General features: G+C 53.7%; 1 protein-coding gene across 2 annotated transcripts in view; it reads left to right on the top strand.

Annotated features, from left to right (window-relative positions):
* PTPRN2 (protein tyrosine phosphatase receptor type N2) overlaps window positions 1-15,881 on the top strand; it is a 601,207-nt gene that overhangs the window by 559,602 nt on the left and 25,724 nt on the right. For both annotated transcript variants that reach the window (XM_065938706.1, XM_065938705.1), the window contains one exon: window positions 1,973-2,050. In XM_065938706.1, coding sequence (XP_065794778.1) covers window positions 1,973-2,050 — 78 coding nt within the window. The remainder of the gene's footprint in view (window positions 1-1,972; window positions 2,051-15,881) is intronic.

The raw sequence follows: 15,881 nt of genomic DNA, 5'->3' as shown, positions 1-15,881 counted from the left end.
ACATGGAGCCCTCTCCCCTCAGGGGGCCTTATTTACCTCCCGAAACCCTGATCCAGTTTTTGCTTTCAATCACATATTTCTCACTGTGAAAGCAGCTAAATGTGCTGGGTTGTACATACGAAGGATTTTAAAATGCGTTGCTCTCCGAATTGCTTTGGGCAAAAAAGCACATTTGAAAAGGAGGTGGGGTTATACTTTTCATGCAGAACTATTTGCAAGAATGAGACAGAGTCCCTGTAAATAGCTGTCACCCCCAACAAATGCATATTTTAAACATCAAAACTCCTTATTTCTGCCAAGCACGTTCCCACTGAAACATTTTAATTGGGGCTTTCAGCAAGAGTAACGTAATTTTACCTGTATTGTGTGTTGTTGTGAATTTCCAGTTTTAATTACGAATCACTAAATTAGATGCACAGAAAGCGTTTTTTCCTGCCCCCCCCCACCCGTTAGCTAGCGTCACATTGCTGCGCTGATGGAGTGACTTACATCTGCTCTCCTGCGCTCTTTCCCGCTCTCTCAGTGCACATAATTATAAGGTGCACTGGGGGCGTCCTTTCAGGCTGACAGCCGTGAGCTCTGAAAGTGCTGATGGGCAGGCGACACCGGATTCACGTTAAAGAGGACACGAGCCCTTCTCAAACCCAGACTCAGCGGGGGCCTTCAGGTGACCCGGGGGCTTCCAGCCGACATCCTCACGTGTCACCATTGAATCGTGCATGGTTACACCTTTCTTGTTTTTCACCATGTTGGGAAATGAGTCCTTAACAAGTACCTTTAAATTCGGAGCGTTTTAAATCTTTCGTCAAACCCTGGTGTCAAAAGAGTAGAAACCAGTGCTGGATGGAAAGAGTAAAGGAGACTGTATGTCTGATAAGTGAGCGGTCGCCTGACACCCAGGGGAGACCCGCCTGATCTCTTCTGGAGGGGGGGGTCTCTGGTCCCCAGGGGGGGACAGTGAGGACGTCCAGCTGACACCTCGCCTGGTCCCTCCCGTGCCCTCTTGGGACACCAGCGTGAGAGGCAGAACACCGTCTGATTTAATCCGATTTGCTGCTCCAGGCTTTGTTCTCATGGTTTTTTTCTGCTTAGTCAGTCTTGGAATTAGCTGTTCTAATGAAGGTCTTTTAAGCCAGACTTCCTCTCTCGGAGCCAGCAGGCCGCGTTCAGGCAAACCGACAGCCAGGAAGCTCAGCGCTGCATTCTCCTTTGTTTGTTTGTTTTCAGTCCTTGTCTGGTGAGGTGGAAAGAGAATATGAAATGAGCTGCTGGAAGCCTGGGCTGGATCTCGGACCCCAGTGGCTCGGCTGGGCCCTTTCGGGGTGCAGCAGCCCGGGAGGGGATTTACCGCATCCTGGGAGGCAGGAGGCACTGTTGCTGGGCCCCTCCAGGTCCGCGCGCTGCCCGCCCTCTGCCCAGCCCAGCGCCCGCAGTGCCAACCTTAGCCGCATTACTCTTGAGCCCTGTGTGTGGCCAATGGCAGCCGTGGAGGCCACGCACACCAGCTGAACAGCTCCGCGGTCCCGCTCGTCCATGGACCTGTCACCATGTGGGTGACCCGGGCGCCTTCCCTCCCTCCCCACGGCCCCGCTTCACACGTCCCCTATGTGGTTGGTGCTCTGGCATCCGGTCTCTGGCTCACTCACCTCCATTTCTACTGATGCTGCTCAGTTACCGCCATTCCAGGTGTCAGAAGAACATTGAGCCCCATCGCCAGGCTCCAGGCACGGGGTCCCCAGGCCCCCTAAAATCCAGACACCAGGCCCCCAGGCCCCCCTAAAATCCAGGCACCAGGCCCCCAGGCCCTCCTAAAATCTAGGGGGTTAGGTCAGGCAGGGGCGCCGGGTTTCCACCGCCACAGAGGTGCTGCGTGTCGGGCCTGGGGGCGGTCAGCACGGGACTCACGGCCCCAGGCCCTCAACCGCCGTGCCCTTCCCGAGCTCATCTTCCTCCCCTGGTCTTGTCTCCGCAGATGGACCACGACCCCAGGAAGCCCGCGTACATCGCCACCCAAGGACCCCTGCCCTCGACCGTGGCTGACTTCTGGCAGGTGACTCTTTTTAAATTAAATTTTGTTCTGAGTCTAACAGCTTAATAAATTGATCCTGAGTAATGCCTTGGATTCAATTAAGTCAATTCAGGTTTGTTTACAGGTGTTCATCACATGTTCCTTGATTTCAGAATTTGCATGAGCTTGTTCATATTTTTTATGATCAACCATCTTTCCCAAAACTTGAGTATGAAAAATTCCCTTTGAGATACTAAACCTTTAAAGACTTTTACTTTTTAAGCTGTTTCAGTCACTTTATCTTATGAAATATAATGAAATAACACATGCGTAAATTATTGTGTTTTAGTCAGATGTGTCTCTTATAGATAGTTTTAATCTTATGAAGGTTAGAAATGGTTAAAAGGTTAGAAGGTTAAAAATTGTGCTCAGATTATAGCCTCTCTCCTTGTGGATTCTCTGTAATAATGCATTTGAGAAGCCAGGCTGGTCTCTTTTCATCCAGCAAATACTGCACACTCAGATCAGGCTCAGGCGCTGGGGACACTGGCCAGTAAGAGGAGAGCCAGGAGGCCAGCGAGGCCTCCCCTCCCCGCCCCGTCTCCCTGCCCACTGTCCACCAAGTGGCAGAGCTCCGGGGGCCTGGCCTTGGGAAGGCGGCACCGAGGGGTGTGCACACGCTGTCACGCCACTGCTTGGCAGTTGAAGCAAAGCCCTCCTGTGTGTCGGGCCCCGGGCGTCCCAGGACTGGCAGAGTGCGCCCTGAGGACGTGATGAGGGAGACGCGGCCTCTGGGTCCGCAGGTGGTAGGCGGGAGCAGCGTGTGGGCCACAGGGCCAAGCTGTCGGGGTCCGGTGGCCACGCCATCTCTAACCCAGAGGGACCCGCTGAAGTTGGCAGAGTCCACATTCCCTGCTCCCTGTGCCCCATCTCCAACTCTCCAGACAGCCCTGTCCTGGCTCCGCCCCAGGAGGCCCGCACTCCTACCAACCCTGAGTCTCTGCGGGCTTCCGGGAGTCAGGAAGGGACCTGGGATCCGCTCTTGCCTTGTAAGCGTGTTCATGCACCGGCATCAGCACCTCGGTTCTTCACGGGCAAGATGGGCACGCGTCAGTGAAACCACGCGACTCACCCGGACCTGCAGGCAGGAGCCCAGATGGGACACGTCCACGTGGCCCTGCCCTTGCGTGCTGCTTCACACTCTGGGCAGGAAAGACCAGGCTGAGCCCCGTGATCGCGGCCTCGAGCCGTCAGGCTGGACCAGCGGGTCCCGCCGCCCCGAGGGCTGACTCTCCTCCTCGTTACACCTGCCGAGAGGTCGTGCAGCCTGGGAGGACCAGGCACCCCATGCAGAGCTGTCCCCCTGAGCCGTGAGCCCACCCATCCCGGCTTGCCTACGGAGGCTGCTGGAATTCCATGGAGGGTTTGCTCGGTCACCTGCCTGCTGCCCCCCAGGCTCCTCGTGGTCAGACAGAAAGAATACAGAAAACCCCGAGTCGTGTGGCGGAATAAGGGACCAGCAGAATTCCACCGTCACCACGTCTTCCGGTCAGCCTCAACCCGTCATACCAACGTGCACGTTTATGTCGGAGTGCCTCAAAGAGGGGTGGTTTCATTTTTACCAGCTTCAGGTCCCGCTCGTAACTGCTTGTGGGCAAAGCATCTCTTGCCAACAGAAGCACAAGTTCCTGAGGTCGTGTCGACACACACAGTCATCGCTTGCATCCATGGACCGCATACCCTGTGGCCGGCCCTGTGTTGGGGTCTGTATATTTTGACCCCTAGACTTTGTGTTCTACGAGACTCGTGGTTCATACTCTGCCCCGGTTCACGTGGTTAGTACACGGGGCCGCTGGTATATTTTTCTTACTGCTTGTTCTGAGTAATTGCCATTGTTGGGGGCAATTCTTTGTGCCAGCGTTTGTAAACCACAGGATGTCCTAGAGCATTTATGGAGGTCTGATATCAAGGAGCATTCTTGAAATGGAAAAACATCTCTAAATGACACCACTAGAGAAAAATATTCAAGTGAGCTGAAGTGCGAGATACTTTGAGAGACACCTCTGTCAGCACTTACCAAACCTCCGGGACACACTGGCATCCCTCGAGGCGGGAGTGGACACTCTGGCCAGTAGGCCGCCCTCCCAGGCCATCTCAGGCTCGTCAGCTCATCACAGCCTCTGAGACCCCCTGCAGCAAAAAGACTTGCCTGACTGTGTCTCCCCAGGTGCCCTTGAGCCAGATGCGTGGTCTCCACACCAAGCCTCAGGGTCCAGTGGCAGGAAGAACACAGTGGAGGGGTGCTGGCCTTGGACAGAGGGTATCTTAGCATCTGCTTCTTAGCACAGTCACACTGGCTGGATTGGCCTCTAGATTATATATTCTAGAAATGGCATCTAGCAAGTACGGCTCCTTATTAACCACCCAAGGTCACAGGCTCAAAATTCCAGGTTCCCTTCACTGCCTTGGGCTCTACAAAAAGTGCGTGGGGGAGACAATGCCTGCCTTTAAACTTCTTGCAGAAGACAGAGCCTCTCAAAAACCACGGTGAAGTGGAAGTTCCTTTAAGAATAAAACCTGCTTTGAAGCATAAGAAGTTTTCTGTTGGAAAGACAATACGTTCTGAGTGAGAGTTCACGTCTGGATTTATGGCTTCCCCAATAGTTCAGCAGGTAAAGAGTCTGCCTACAACGCATGAGACACAGGAGACGTGGTTTGAGCTGTGGTCGGGAAGATCCCGTGGAGGAGGAAGTAGCACCCAGTCCGGGATTCTTGCCTGGAGAATCCCAGGGACAGAGGAGCCTGGTGGGCTAGAGTCCAGTGTGTTGCCAATTATCGGACATGACTGAGCACCTAAGCACAGTACACACAGCCTCTGACAAGTTTGGACACAGGAACCCAGCACACATAACAGAAAATATCGAAGCATCTTCCTTTCACTTGAGCCCTGGGGGCTGCCCTGGGCGCCTCCCCCGAGGAGCTCATGGGGCTTGTCCGTGTGAGCAGGGTCCCTCAGGAGAGGCCCTGGCGAGTGGGTGGTGTGGGCAGCACAGAGCCCAGGCCAGGAGTGGAGCACAGCGGGGAGCTCCTCCACCGGCTTCCAAACGAGGCCGCGTTCACAGGCGCCGTGGACCTGAACCTGGGGGACATTATTCCACACAATAGGATGCCAAGGAGGAAGACAGACCCGGAGCCCCAGGGTGGCACCGTCGTGACCAGGAGACTGGACACAGACGGCAGAGTGGGCGGGCGGATGGAGGAGGCCGGCGGAGCAGAGACGCCCGAGCCGTTGGCAGGGGGCGCACGAGGTGGGCCCCACGGGCTCAGGGTGAGGGGCGACGCTCAGAGGCAAGGTTGGGGGAGGCTCTGTCTCCACGCAAGCCTGGCGCTTCCAGAACATTCCATCGTGGGTGTGACGCAGCGGCAGTCTGCACCGCGGTCACCTCAAGCTGGTGTCTCCTGCCCCAGCCAGGCCCTCCCTCCCGACCCTGCACCCCCTCGGGCTCTGCGATTAGAATTCTTTCTCTGAATTCACACCTCATGTTCTAAGAATGTGATTCCAAAACCAAATGCACATAAGACCCACAACCTTCCTATAGAAATGTATTCTGACCTGTGATGGCCACTCAGGTATTCCTGGGCCTGACGTGCCTGCTCTGAGAGAAGTCAGCCAGCATCCAAGTCCACAGAGGGGAGGCAACAGTTATTGAGCACTTACTGTATGCTGGACCCTGGGCAGGCACAGGGGACGTGACCTCACCTGATGACCTGGGGTGAAGCTATCACGAGTGCGTGATCCCCAGACGCAGTCCTGCCAGAGAGGAGGTGGCTGGGGGTCGGGGGGGGGGGGGTCAGGGAGCGGTGTTTGATGGTGCAGAGGCTCAGTCTGGCGAGATGCGAAGGCTCTGGGGGGGTTGGTGAATGTCCTCAATGCCCCTGAACTCAAAACCCATGAAGTTCAGTTCAGTCACTCAGTCATGTCCGGTTCTTTGCAACCCCATGAATTGCAGCACACCAGGCCTCCCTATCCATCACCAACTCCTGAAGTCCACCCAAACTCATGTCCACCGAGTCACTGATGCCATCCAACCATCTTATCCTCTGTCGTCCCCTTCTCCTCCTGCCTTCAATCTTCCCCAGCATCGGGGTCTTTTCCAATGAATCAGCTCTTCCCATCAGGTGACCAAAGTATTGGAGTTTCAGCTTCAGCATCAGTCCTTCCAGTGAACACCCAGGGCTGATCTCCTTTAGGATGGACTGGTTGGATCTTGCAGTCCAAGGGACTCTCAAGAGTCTTCTCCAACACCACAGTTCAAAAGCATCAATTCTTCGGTGCTCAGCTTTCTTTATAGTCCAACTCTCACAGCCATACATGACTACTGGAAAAACCATAGCCTTAACTAGACAGACCTTTGTGGACAAAGTAATGTCTCTGCTTTTTAATATGCTGTCTAGATTGGTCATAACTTTCATTCCAAGGAGTAAGCATCTTTTAATTTCATGGCTGCAATCACCATCTGCAGTGATTGTGGAGCCCCAAAAAATAAAGTCAGCCACTATTTCCACGGTTTCTCCATCTATTTGCCATGAAGTGATGGGACCAAATGCCATGACCTTAGTTTTCTGAATGTTGAGCTTTAAGCCAACTTTTTCACTTTCCTCTTTCACTTTCATCAAGAGGCTCTTTAGTTCTTCTTCACTTTCTGCTATAAGGGTGGTATCATCTGCATATCTGAGGTTATTGATATTTCTCCCGGCAATCTTGATTCCAGCTTGTGCTTCTTCCAGCCCAGCGTTTCTCAGGATGTACTCTGCATATAAGTTAAATAAGCAGGGTGACAATATACAGCCTTGATGTACTCCTTTTCCTATTTGGAACCAGTCTGTTGTTCCATGTCCAGTTCTAACTGTTGCTTCCTGACCTGCACACAGGTTTCTCAAGAGGCAGGTCAAGTGGTCTGGTATTCCCATCTCCTTCAGAAGTTCCCACAATTTATTGTGATCCACACAGTCAAAGGCTTTGGCTAGTCAATAAAGCAGAAATAGATGTTTTTCTGGAACTCTCTTGCTTTCTTGATGATCCAGCAGATGTTGGTTTGATCTCTGGTTCCTCTGCCTTTTCTAAAACCAGATTGAACATCTGGAAGTTCATGGTTCAGGTACTGTTGAAGCCTGGCTTGGAGAATTTTGAGCATTACTTTACTAGTGTGTGACATGAGTACAACTGTCCGGTAGTTTGAGCATTCTTTGGCATTTCCTTTCTTTGGGATTGGAATGAAAACTGACCTTTTTCAGTCCTGTAGCCACTGCTGAGTTTTCCAAATTTGCTGACATATTGAGTGCAGCACTTTCACAGCATCAAAACCCATTAGGAAGGTATTTTTACGTTACGTATACTTTACTATAATAAAAGAAAGTCAGGATCCCGATCCAGCAGATCACTGAGGCCCAGGGCTCCACACGACACCCCCGATCCCCACAGCAGCTGCACAGGTGTCAGACCTGACCCCGTAATCAGACCCAACCCCCGAGATCAGACCCCACCCCCATGATCAGGCCTGACCCTGTGATCAGACTTGACCCCGTGATCAGACCCGACCCTGAGATCAGACCCCACCCCCATGATCAGTTCTGACCCTGTGATCAGACTTGACCCCATGATCAGACCCCACCCCCATGATCAGACCTGACCCTGTGATCAGACTTGACCCCGTGATCAGACCCGACCCTGAGATCAGACCCCACCCCCATGATCAGTTCTGACCCTGTGATCAGACTTGATCCCGTGATCAGACCCGACCCTGAGATCAGACCCCACCCCCATGATCAGGCCTGATCCTGTGATCAGACTTGAGCCTGTGATCAGACTTGACCGCGTGATCAGACCCCACCGTGTGGCCCACAGCGCTTCTTGCCGCCCACAGGCTGTGAAGTGAGGGGGCGGTGAGTGGGCAGGCGTGTCTCTGCAAAGAGGAGAGAGAGGCCATCGGCGATGGGGACATTGTGTTCAGGGCCAGCCCCCTGCTGTGAGGACCTCGGGGTGCCTCCTCTCCAGGTGTGCATGTGTGTGCACGTGTGCAAGGCTAGAGCCAGGCTAGATCGGGGTGAAGGCTTCTCAGGAGGCCGTGGTTTCCACACAGGGCGGGGGGCAGGTCTGTCACCTGCCAGGGGCCAGGCTCACACGTGAGCACCAGGCAACTCGGGGGCACGGGGACAGCTTTCTCAGAGAACAGCGGGGCTGTGAGCAGGGAAGACGAGTCCCGGGCACAGGCTGCTGGTGCTGAGCCGCCCGGTCAGGCTTCACCCATCCAACTAGTGCTGCTCCGGCCCCCAGTCCACCAGCCCCCTCGCCACCATCCAAGGAGCCCTCTCTGCATGGGCAGGGGCTGTCTGCCGTCCCCCCTGTATTTTCGGACCAAGCAGAAGTGCAGGCAGCGCAGTCAGCTGGTTCAGCATTTGAGTACTCTCTGCGGACGTGGCCCCTGCAGTCGGTCGAGCAGTACCTGAGCTCAGCCCGGGGCCTCTCCGGCGCCGGGACTGGTGGCCGGCCCTGCTCAATGGGAGCTGAGGGGCAGGGAAGACACTCTAGAATTTCCAGCCTTGCGCTCTCTGCTTGACAGACTTTTTGGTAATTTTCAGATGATGCAATCAGAGGCTGGGGAGCTGGGCCGACCCCCAGGTCGAGGCGCTGAAGGCAGCTGGAATTCAGCTGATGCCCAATTAGTACGGACACTTATTATTAACATCTTACCGAGAAAAAAGCCTATGTTGCTTTCTATTTCCCACTTTCTGAAAGTATATTCTGCTATGAAGTCTTCACTGGGGCAATGTACTTTCTTTTCCGAGCAGTGGGGCTTGGTTTACTAAAGAGCTTAAGCTCCTCAGCACCCATCAGTCACCACTCTTAGGATGGACAAGGAGAGACGCAAGTGGAGGGCTGTAGGAGGTCCAAGGAACCTAAGGGTTTTCCTCCAGGAACTTATGATGAGAACAGCAGTGATGAGCTCCACGATTGAGCGGTGCACCCAGGCGGTGGTGGGTCCAGCAGACGTGGAGCCGGAAGGCGGCAGCCCCCACCCCCACCTCTGGCAGGTCAGCTAAGGGCGACCCCTTTATAGCTAGGACCACCAAGGCCCAAGGAGCTGAGCCTGGAGAAGCCAGAGGTGACCCTTGCAGACACCCAGCACCCCCCAGTCTGCAGGACACCCAGTCAAGTCATACCCACTGGCTCAGAGGCCACGTCACATCAGGGCTCGCGATTTCTGGAGGTCCTAAGAGGCAGGACACAGAGTAGGAGGAGGTCCCCAGTCCCCCCGTGATGCCCACAGTCACTTCCACTGTTCATCCTACACAAGCTCTGGGCAGCTAGTGATGGGAGAGGAGGGCTTGGAGAGGTACTGGCTCTGGAATGTTAAGAGGCTGCGGATGGAACAGTGTACTCAGGGGCCCTGTTAACTTACAGATTGGTTGTTTCTAGAGCACATTATCTGATTGGTTGTCCAGTTGCTCAGTCGTGTCCAAATCTCTGCGACCCCATGGACTACAGCACGGCAGGCTTGCCTGTCCTTCACCATCTCCCAGAGTTTGTTCAAACTCATATCCGTTGAGTCGGTGATGCCATCCAACCGTCTCATCCTCTGTCATCCCCTTCTCCTCCTGCCTTCAGTCTTTCCCAGCATCAGGGTCTTTTCCAATGAGTCAGCTCTTCGCATCAGGTGGCCAAAGTATTGGAGCTTCAGCTTTAACCTCAGTCCGTCCAATGAATATTCAGGACTGATCTCCTTTAGGATTGACTGGTTGGATCTCCTTGTAGTCCAAGGGACTCTCAAGAGTCTTCTCGAGCACCACAGTTTGAAAGCATCCATTCTTTGAGTCCCAACCTTCTTTATGGTCCAGGTCTCACATCCAGACACAAAAACCACAGCTTTGACTATACAGACTTTTGTCAGCAAAGTAATGTCTCTGTTCTTTAATATGCTGTTTAGGTTTGTTATAGGTTTTCTTCCAAGGAGCAAGCATCTTTTAATTTCATGGCTGTAGTCACCATCTGCAGTGATTTTGGAGCCCAAGAACAGAAAATCTGTCACTGTTTCCATTGTTTCCCCATCTATTTGCCATGAAGTGATGGTACCGGATGCCATGATCTTTGTTTTCTGAATGTTGAACTTTAAGCCAAATTTTTCACTCTCCTCTTTCAGTTTCATTGAGAGGCTCTTTAATTCTTCTTCACTTTCTGCCATAAGGGTGATGTCATCTGTGTATCCAAGATTATTGATATTTCTCCCAGCTATCTTGATTCCAGCTTGTGCTTCATCCAGCCCGGCATTTCAAATGATGTTCTCTGCATATAAGTTAAACAAGCAGGATTATCTAATTAAATTAAAGGAATACAGGAATTGAGGACAGTGAGTTTCCTAAGAAAAACCTGATCTTTTGTTTCTGTGAGTTCAGAAGCATTTTAACCGCAGGCCCTTGATTTTCCAGGACATTTTTCTTCAAACATTTATTCTGATTGAATTTTCTGCACATGAATTCACAAATCTTTACAGATAAAAGGAAACTTTTGTCAGATCATCTTACGTCAAGGTGGGATTTGGGACGTGCCCTGTGTGTGGTCGGGCGTGGCGAGCCTGGCACCCGGATATGTGTGTGTCTGCCACCAGGCACGCGGGTCAGAGCTCAGGCTCAGGGCGAGAAACACAGAAACACAGGTTTCCTTCTTAACTGATTTTTATGGCCCTCAGCCGAAAACACCCTGCTCTCATGTGTGATATCGGTTCCCTCGTCTGCCTTTCCTTTCTTCTTTCTTTCACTCTTTTTTCATTCATTCTTTGACTTTTTCTTCTTTTTTCTCCTCCTTCTTCTCTTGGGTCACAAGTGGGTCTGATGCATCTACGTCAGGCCTGGTTTTGAAACGATGACAGCCTGAGTGGCGCTTTTACCTAAAGAAGTCGACGTGTGTGTTAAATGTGAAACGTGAACACAGCCCAGGAGCTGTAAGTGCTTCTAAGTGACAACACACCGCGGCTCAGGGACTTCCCACACAGTCAAGTACCTGACAGAAATACCTCCGCGGCAGCTGCATGTCGTTCGGACGAACAGGCAGCTTGGTTTGCGTGTGGCCTCGCCGTGGAAGTGCCTGAATGGCACACACGAGCCACCTCGCCTCTGCTCAAAGGGAAGCAGGCTGTTCTGTCTTTGCAAGAGGACGCTTGCTGGAGTCCAGTGAGTGGGCAAGTGTTTCTGTGTAGATGGCTCTCCTTCCTGCCTGGGCACAAACCCTGCTGGTGGGAAAACACCCAGAGGGGCCTACTGCAGTTTGTCAGCATCGGGGCTGACTCGAGCTCAGGTCAGATTCTTTTTTGAGATTCATTTGCTTATCTGTTTCTGGATGCTCCGGGTCTTCGTTGCCTCACTCAGGCCTTCTCTGGTTCAGACGAGCAAGGACTCCTCTAGTTCCGGTGCGCGGGCTCGTCACCGTGGAGACCTCCCTTGTCGCAGAGCACAGACTCATTAGCTGTAGTGCCCGAGCTTACTGGCTCCGTGGTATGTGGGAGCCTCTGGACCAGGGGTTGAACCCGCGTCCCCTGGATTGGCAGGCCGACTGTTAACCCCTGGACCACCAGGGAGGCCCTGGGTCCAATCTTATTATCTGCAAGACTCCTTCCTCCCTGCTCAGCCCTTCCTGGGGGTCAGGATTAAGTATTGGCTTTGCTCCCGTTACTTCGGGGTTTTATCTGCGAAGTAGGCCCATGCTGACGGCTTTGTTTACAGAGAAACAAACCAGGTGGGTTTGTGTTATGAGTCCTGCATTAAGACGTAATGAAGATTTCATCACCTTCGTCCACATTTAGCCAGATCGCCACCCACCTCACTCACAGCTTGACTCAGGGCCAGTGACTAGGCCAAAACAGACAAGAAGGTGGGGAGACCTCAGGGCGCGCTCCTAAGGACCGCCCTCTGGACGGGGCAGAAACGGGGCTGGGGCTGCTCTGCAGAAGGTGCTCAGACACTGCTGTTTGCTCTTCTTTCATCGACTTCAGAGTGCGTGGTTCCAGCTGATTGACATAAAATGTGTTCTCACACCTCTTTGTCAGCATCCTCACTGCCAGGCTTAAGCTGATCTCTCCTCCACCTATGAAGAGGAATTGGCAGCGGAAATGAATCATGCATCAGGGATGGAGGGGCGCGCTCGGCCTGCTCTGGAGAAAAGCTGTCTCCACTTCACGTAGCGACTGCTGCAGTGGGCGTGCAGCAGCACATGGGCTTTCAAGAGGCACGTGTCTCTGCACCGAACAGGTCCTGGGAGGACTTCTGCCAGGCGAGCCTTTGATAGCGTTTTCTTTGAGTTCTGTTTTCAGAGAGGCAGTCAAATGGTCTCTTTTTAAAATAGGTATTGTTTTCAACTAAGCATCAACTATAATAAAGCCTGGCGCCAGATGCCTTGGAGGTAGAGCTGGCAGCCAGACGGTCTGCCGTCTTCAAGGAGCTGACAGTCTGGTGGAAGAAAGCCGTGCCCACACAGACGAGAGCAGAACAAGGTGGAGGGGGGCTTCACAGCAGATGCGGGGAAGGAGAGGGGATGCGCCCCCCCGGAGGGACCAGAGCACCTTACCGAGCAGGAGGCCCGGACTTGACCTGTCCACGTGGACCATCTGCCTTTAATCAGGCCTCAGTGCACTCCGAAGTTTTTTCACTGAACACTTAGTACTCAAGAACGACTTCGGGTGAAGAGACTCTACAGTTTCCTTCCATTTGGTTTAGTTCGATGAATAAAAGAAGCCTCGAATGGACATGTACCAACTCCTGTGGATGATTCGGGGGCTGGCACAGAGGCTGGGCCTTGGTGAGTGTGTTCGTTTCCTGCGCTGCTGTGACAGATTTGCACAAACGGGGCAGCCGAAAGCTGCAGAAGCGTGCTCCCTCTCAGTTCCAGAGGCCGAGTCCAGCCCTGCTGCTGGCAGGGCCACTCCCCCGCCCCCAAAGCACCGAGATGAGGCTCCTTCCTGCCCGCAGGGTCCCCGTGTTACGGCAGCATCTCCGTAGCACCGTCCTTGCATTCACCTGGCATCTCCCTTCTTTGTGTTCAATTAGGCCCCACCCTGATGCATCGGAACCTCGTCTTGTCTCGGCGACATCTGCAGAGACCCTCTTTGCAAATCAGGCGGCAGTCACCGGTGGCGGGGGTTAAGACGTCAGCATGTCATTTCAGGGACAAAGTCCAGCCCATAGCCCAGACCAGCATGGTGTTTCTTTTTTAAGCAGTTGGTAAACTTGCTGTTATTGTTTAGTTGCTCAGTCGAGTCTGACTCTGTGACCCCATGGACTGTGGCTCACCAGGCCCCTCTGTCCATGGGAGTCTCCAGGCAAGAATCCTGGAGTGGGTCACCATTTCCTCCTTCAGGGGGCCTTCCCAACCCAGGAATTGCACCCACCTGTCCTGCGTCTCCTGCAGTGCCGGCAGACTCTTTACCACTGACCCACCTGGGAAACTTACTCCTTTGGCTCAAACAGTCACCAAAGTATGTATTCCGCGTCACTCGAGCCCACGGTGTGAACTGCTGCGTGTTAGCCTTTCCACTCGCCCAGGTCTGATGACCGTGAACAGGCCCCCATGCTCAGCTGTGTCCGCTGTGTTGCCCTCACGTGTCCCTTCTCTGGGTGGCCTCTGAGTGCCGCAGAGGGGCTGGGGCTGTAGGTTGTCGCTGGTATGCTTTATGACAGCCCAGGACCCCTGAGGTTAAGAATCTGCCTGCAAGTGCAGGAGACCTAAGAGCTGTGGGTTCAATCCCTGGGTCAGGAAGATCCCCCGGAGGAGGGCATGGCAGCCCACTCCAGTATTCTTGCCTGGAGAATCCCATGGACAGAGGAGCCCGGCGGGCTACAGCCCATGGAGTCGCACAGAGTCGGACCCGACCGAGCACCTGAGCGCAGCCCAGGACCCCTGAGCTGCCACCCCGACTCCCACGACATACCCACGGGTGAAGCAGTGACTGTCACCACCGGGGCCCCGTCGCGCCCCGCCTCTGTGTGCCAGGTGATGGCGTGCATTCAGGGTGGCCTTCCACGGTTGGTGCTGTGCATCTGAAGACACACTCAGGAGAAGGGGGCATTTCTGGTTGCTCTCCAAGCGCAGCGCCGGGACCTGTCCTTGGGATCCCCACCCGAGATCATGTTCCGTCCGACCCAGGACCGGCAGCGCCTGCCTCCTGTTGGGGAGAAGGAGCCCACTTTTTGCCAGTGAGAGACGTTCCGGCCCGACCCTCTCCCCCATCGCGGCCTCTGGTGTCCTGACCTGCGTTAGGCGCCCAGTAAACGTGCCGCGTGCTCCGGGACACGACGCTGCTCTCTGAGCCCCAGCCAAACGGGAAGTGTAGAAGGTGCCGTTTCTGGTATCAACCATCCACTCTTGGGCTCAGCAAAGCCGCCGCTGCAGGGGACCACAGCAGGATCAGGGAGGACTCCAGGCTGCTGTCTGCGTCCTTGGAGAGAGCGCCAGAGGTATCTCAAAGGCTGGGCATAGAAGTGGTGCCCTTCTTGTGCCGGGCACGACCCTGTGAATCTCAGCCAGGAAAGAGTGCGCTCTCCCGTTCAGAAACAGACCCGACTTGACCGGGACTTTCACCAGACCCTGTGTTCCCTCCAAGACCCACCGTGGATTCCCTGGTGCGCGCTCGAGCCCAGCCCTGTGAGCAGGGCACCGCGGTGGGAGGTGGGCAGGGAGTGGGTGCCCAAGCGGGTGAGACAGCTTCAATTTAGTCAGCCCCTCTCTGCTTCCACACGGTGACCTGAAAAGAAGTATTATCCCCTGGGGTGCTTTTGGAGTTGTTGGTCTAAATTGTTTCATTTGGATTCACTCTCAACCACACCTTCAGAGAGCCCGGAGGGTCCCCGGGCGGAAGGAACCTCGGTGGGGAGGGCTTCCGGATGCCACACTCGGGGGTTCGGCAGAGCCTCGGTGATTAGTTTATGGCCCGGATCATTGTATTTTTATTACACTCATAAAACCTGTGTTTCTCCTCATTTTCCTAATGGCTTCAATGAGCTTCTGCACCTTCTCCAGGCACATTAAACCACTGCGTGCGAGAAGGACGGATTAGGGCCAGCCTGGGAGCCAGCAAAGCTTAGAGCAGGGCGCCCGCCTTGAATTGTTGCATTTGCACTGAAGAAGAGGGAAGCGTGTGGGCTTGAGTGTAATTCATATTTGTGTGGGCTTTTTTGTAAACATTGTAGCAAGTCCCATTAAATTCCACCGCAAATGATACACCATGAGGGGCCTTAAGAATATTAGCTGTTTCTATCACAGGGGTGGGGGGTGAACCAACATTAAAAGAGAAAATACTGTGCACACATGTGATTTTCAGAATATAATTTAAAGGGGAATTTAGTAACAAGAACATGAAGAGAAAGCATTTTCTATCTGAGTTATGAGGATTTTATAAACTACAAGATCTTAATCAGATTGTTAAATCTACGTTTTAAAGAAACAGAAGCTGTGATACAAACTTCACATCTAGATGCAGTTGTTTGTAAAGACTTCTGAGGAGTTAACATAACCCAGTGCAAGGAATGCGGAGACGTCGTCAGTGTATTTACCGTGCCAGCGAGTGTCCAGGCCACTCAGCAGTCCCTTAGAATCAGTGAGTTGAGCGACTGGGCTCCAAGTCCACGGCCGCTGGCTGTGACACGTGTCTGAAGAGTCAAGTCCGAGTGCCTTTGTGTCTTCGCCGGGTCTGGGGTTCAAGTGTGGGTCCATTTGCTTGCATGTCCCGGAGCGGGTTTAGGGGCTGCGGTCGATGACTGTCCGTTCAGGGTGCCCTCTCCTGTGGGCAGAGTTGCTGTATTTTGGTAGAAGTGGGCACTCACTCTCTGT

This window comes from Muntiacus reevesi, chromosome 6, assembly GCF_963930625.1.
Source record: "Muntiacus reevesi chromosome 6, mMunRee1.1, whole genome shotgun sequence".
Classification (NCBI taxonomy): domain Eukaryota; kingdom Metazoa; phylum Chordata; class Mammalia; order Artiodactyla; family Cervidae; genus Muntiacus; species Muntiacus reevesi.
This window is presented reverse-complemented; position numbering and strand designations above follow the sequence as displayed.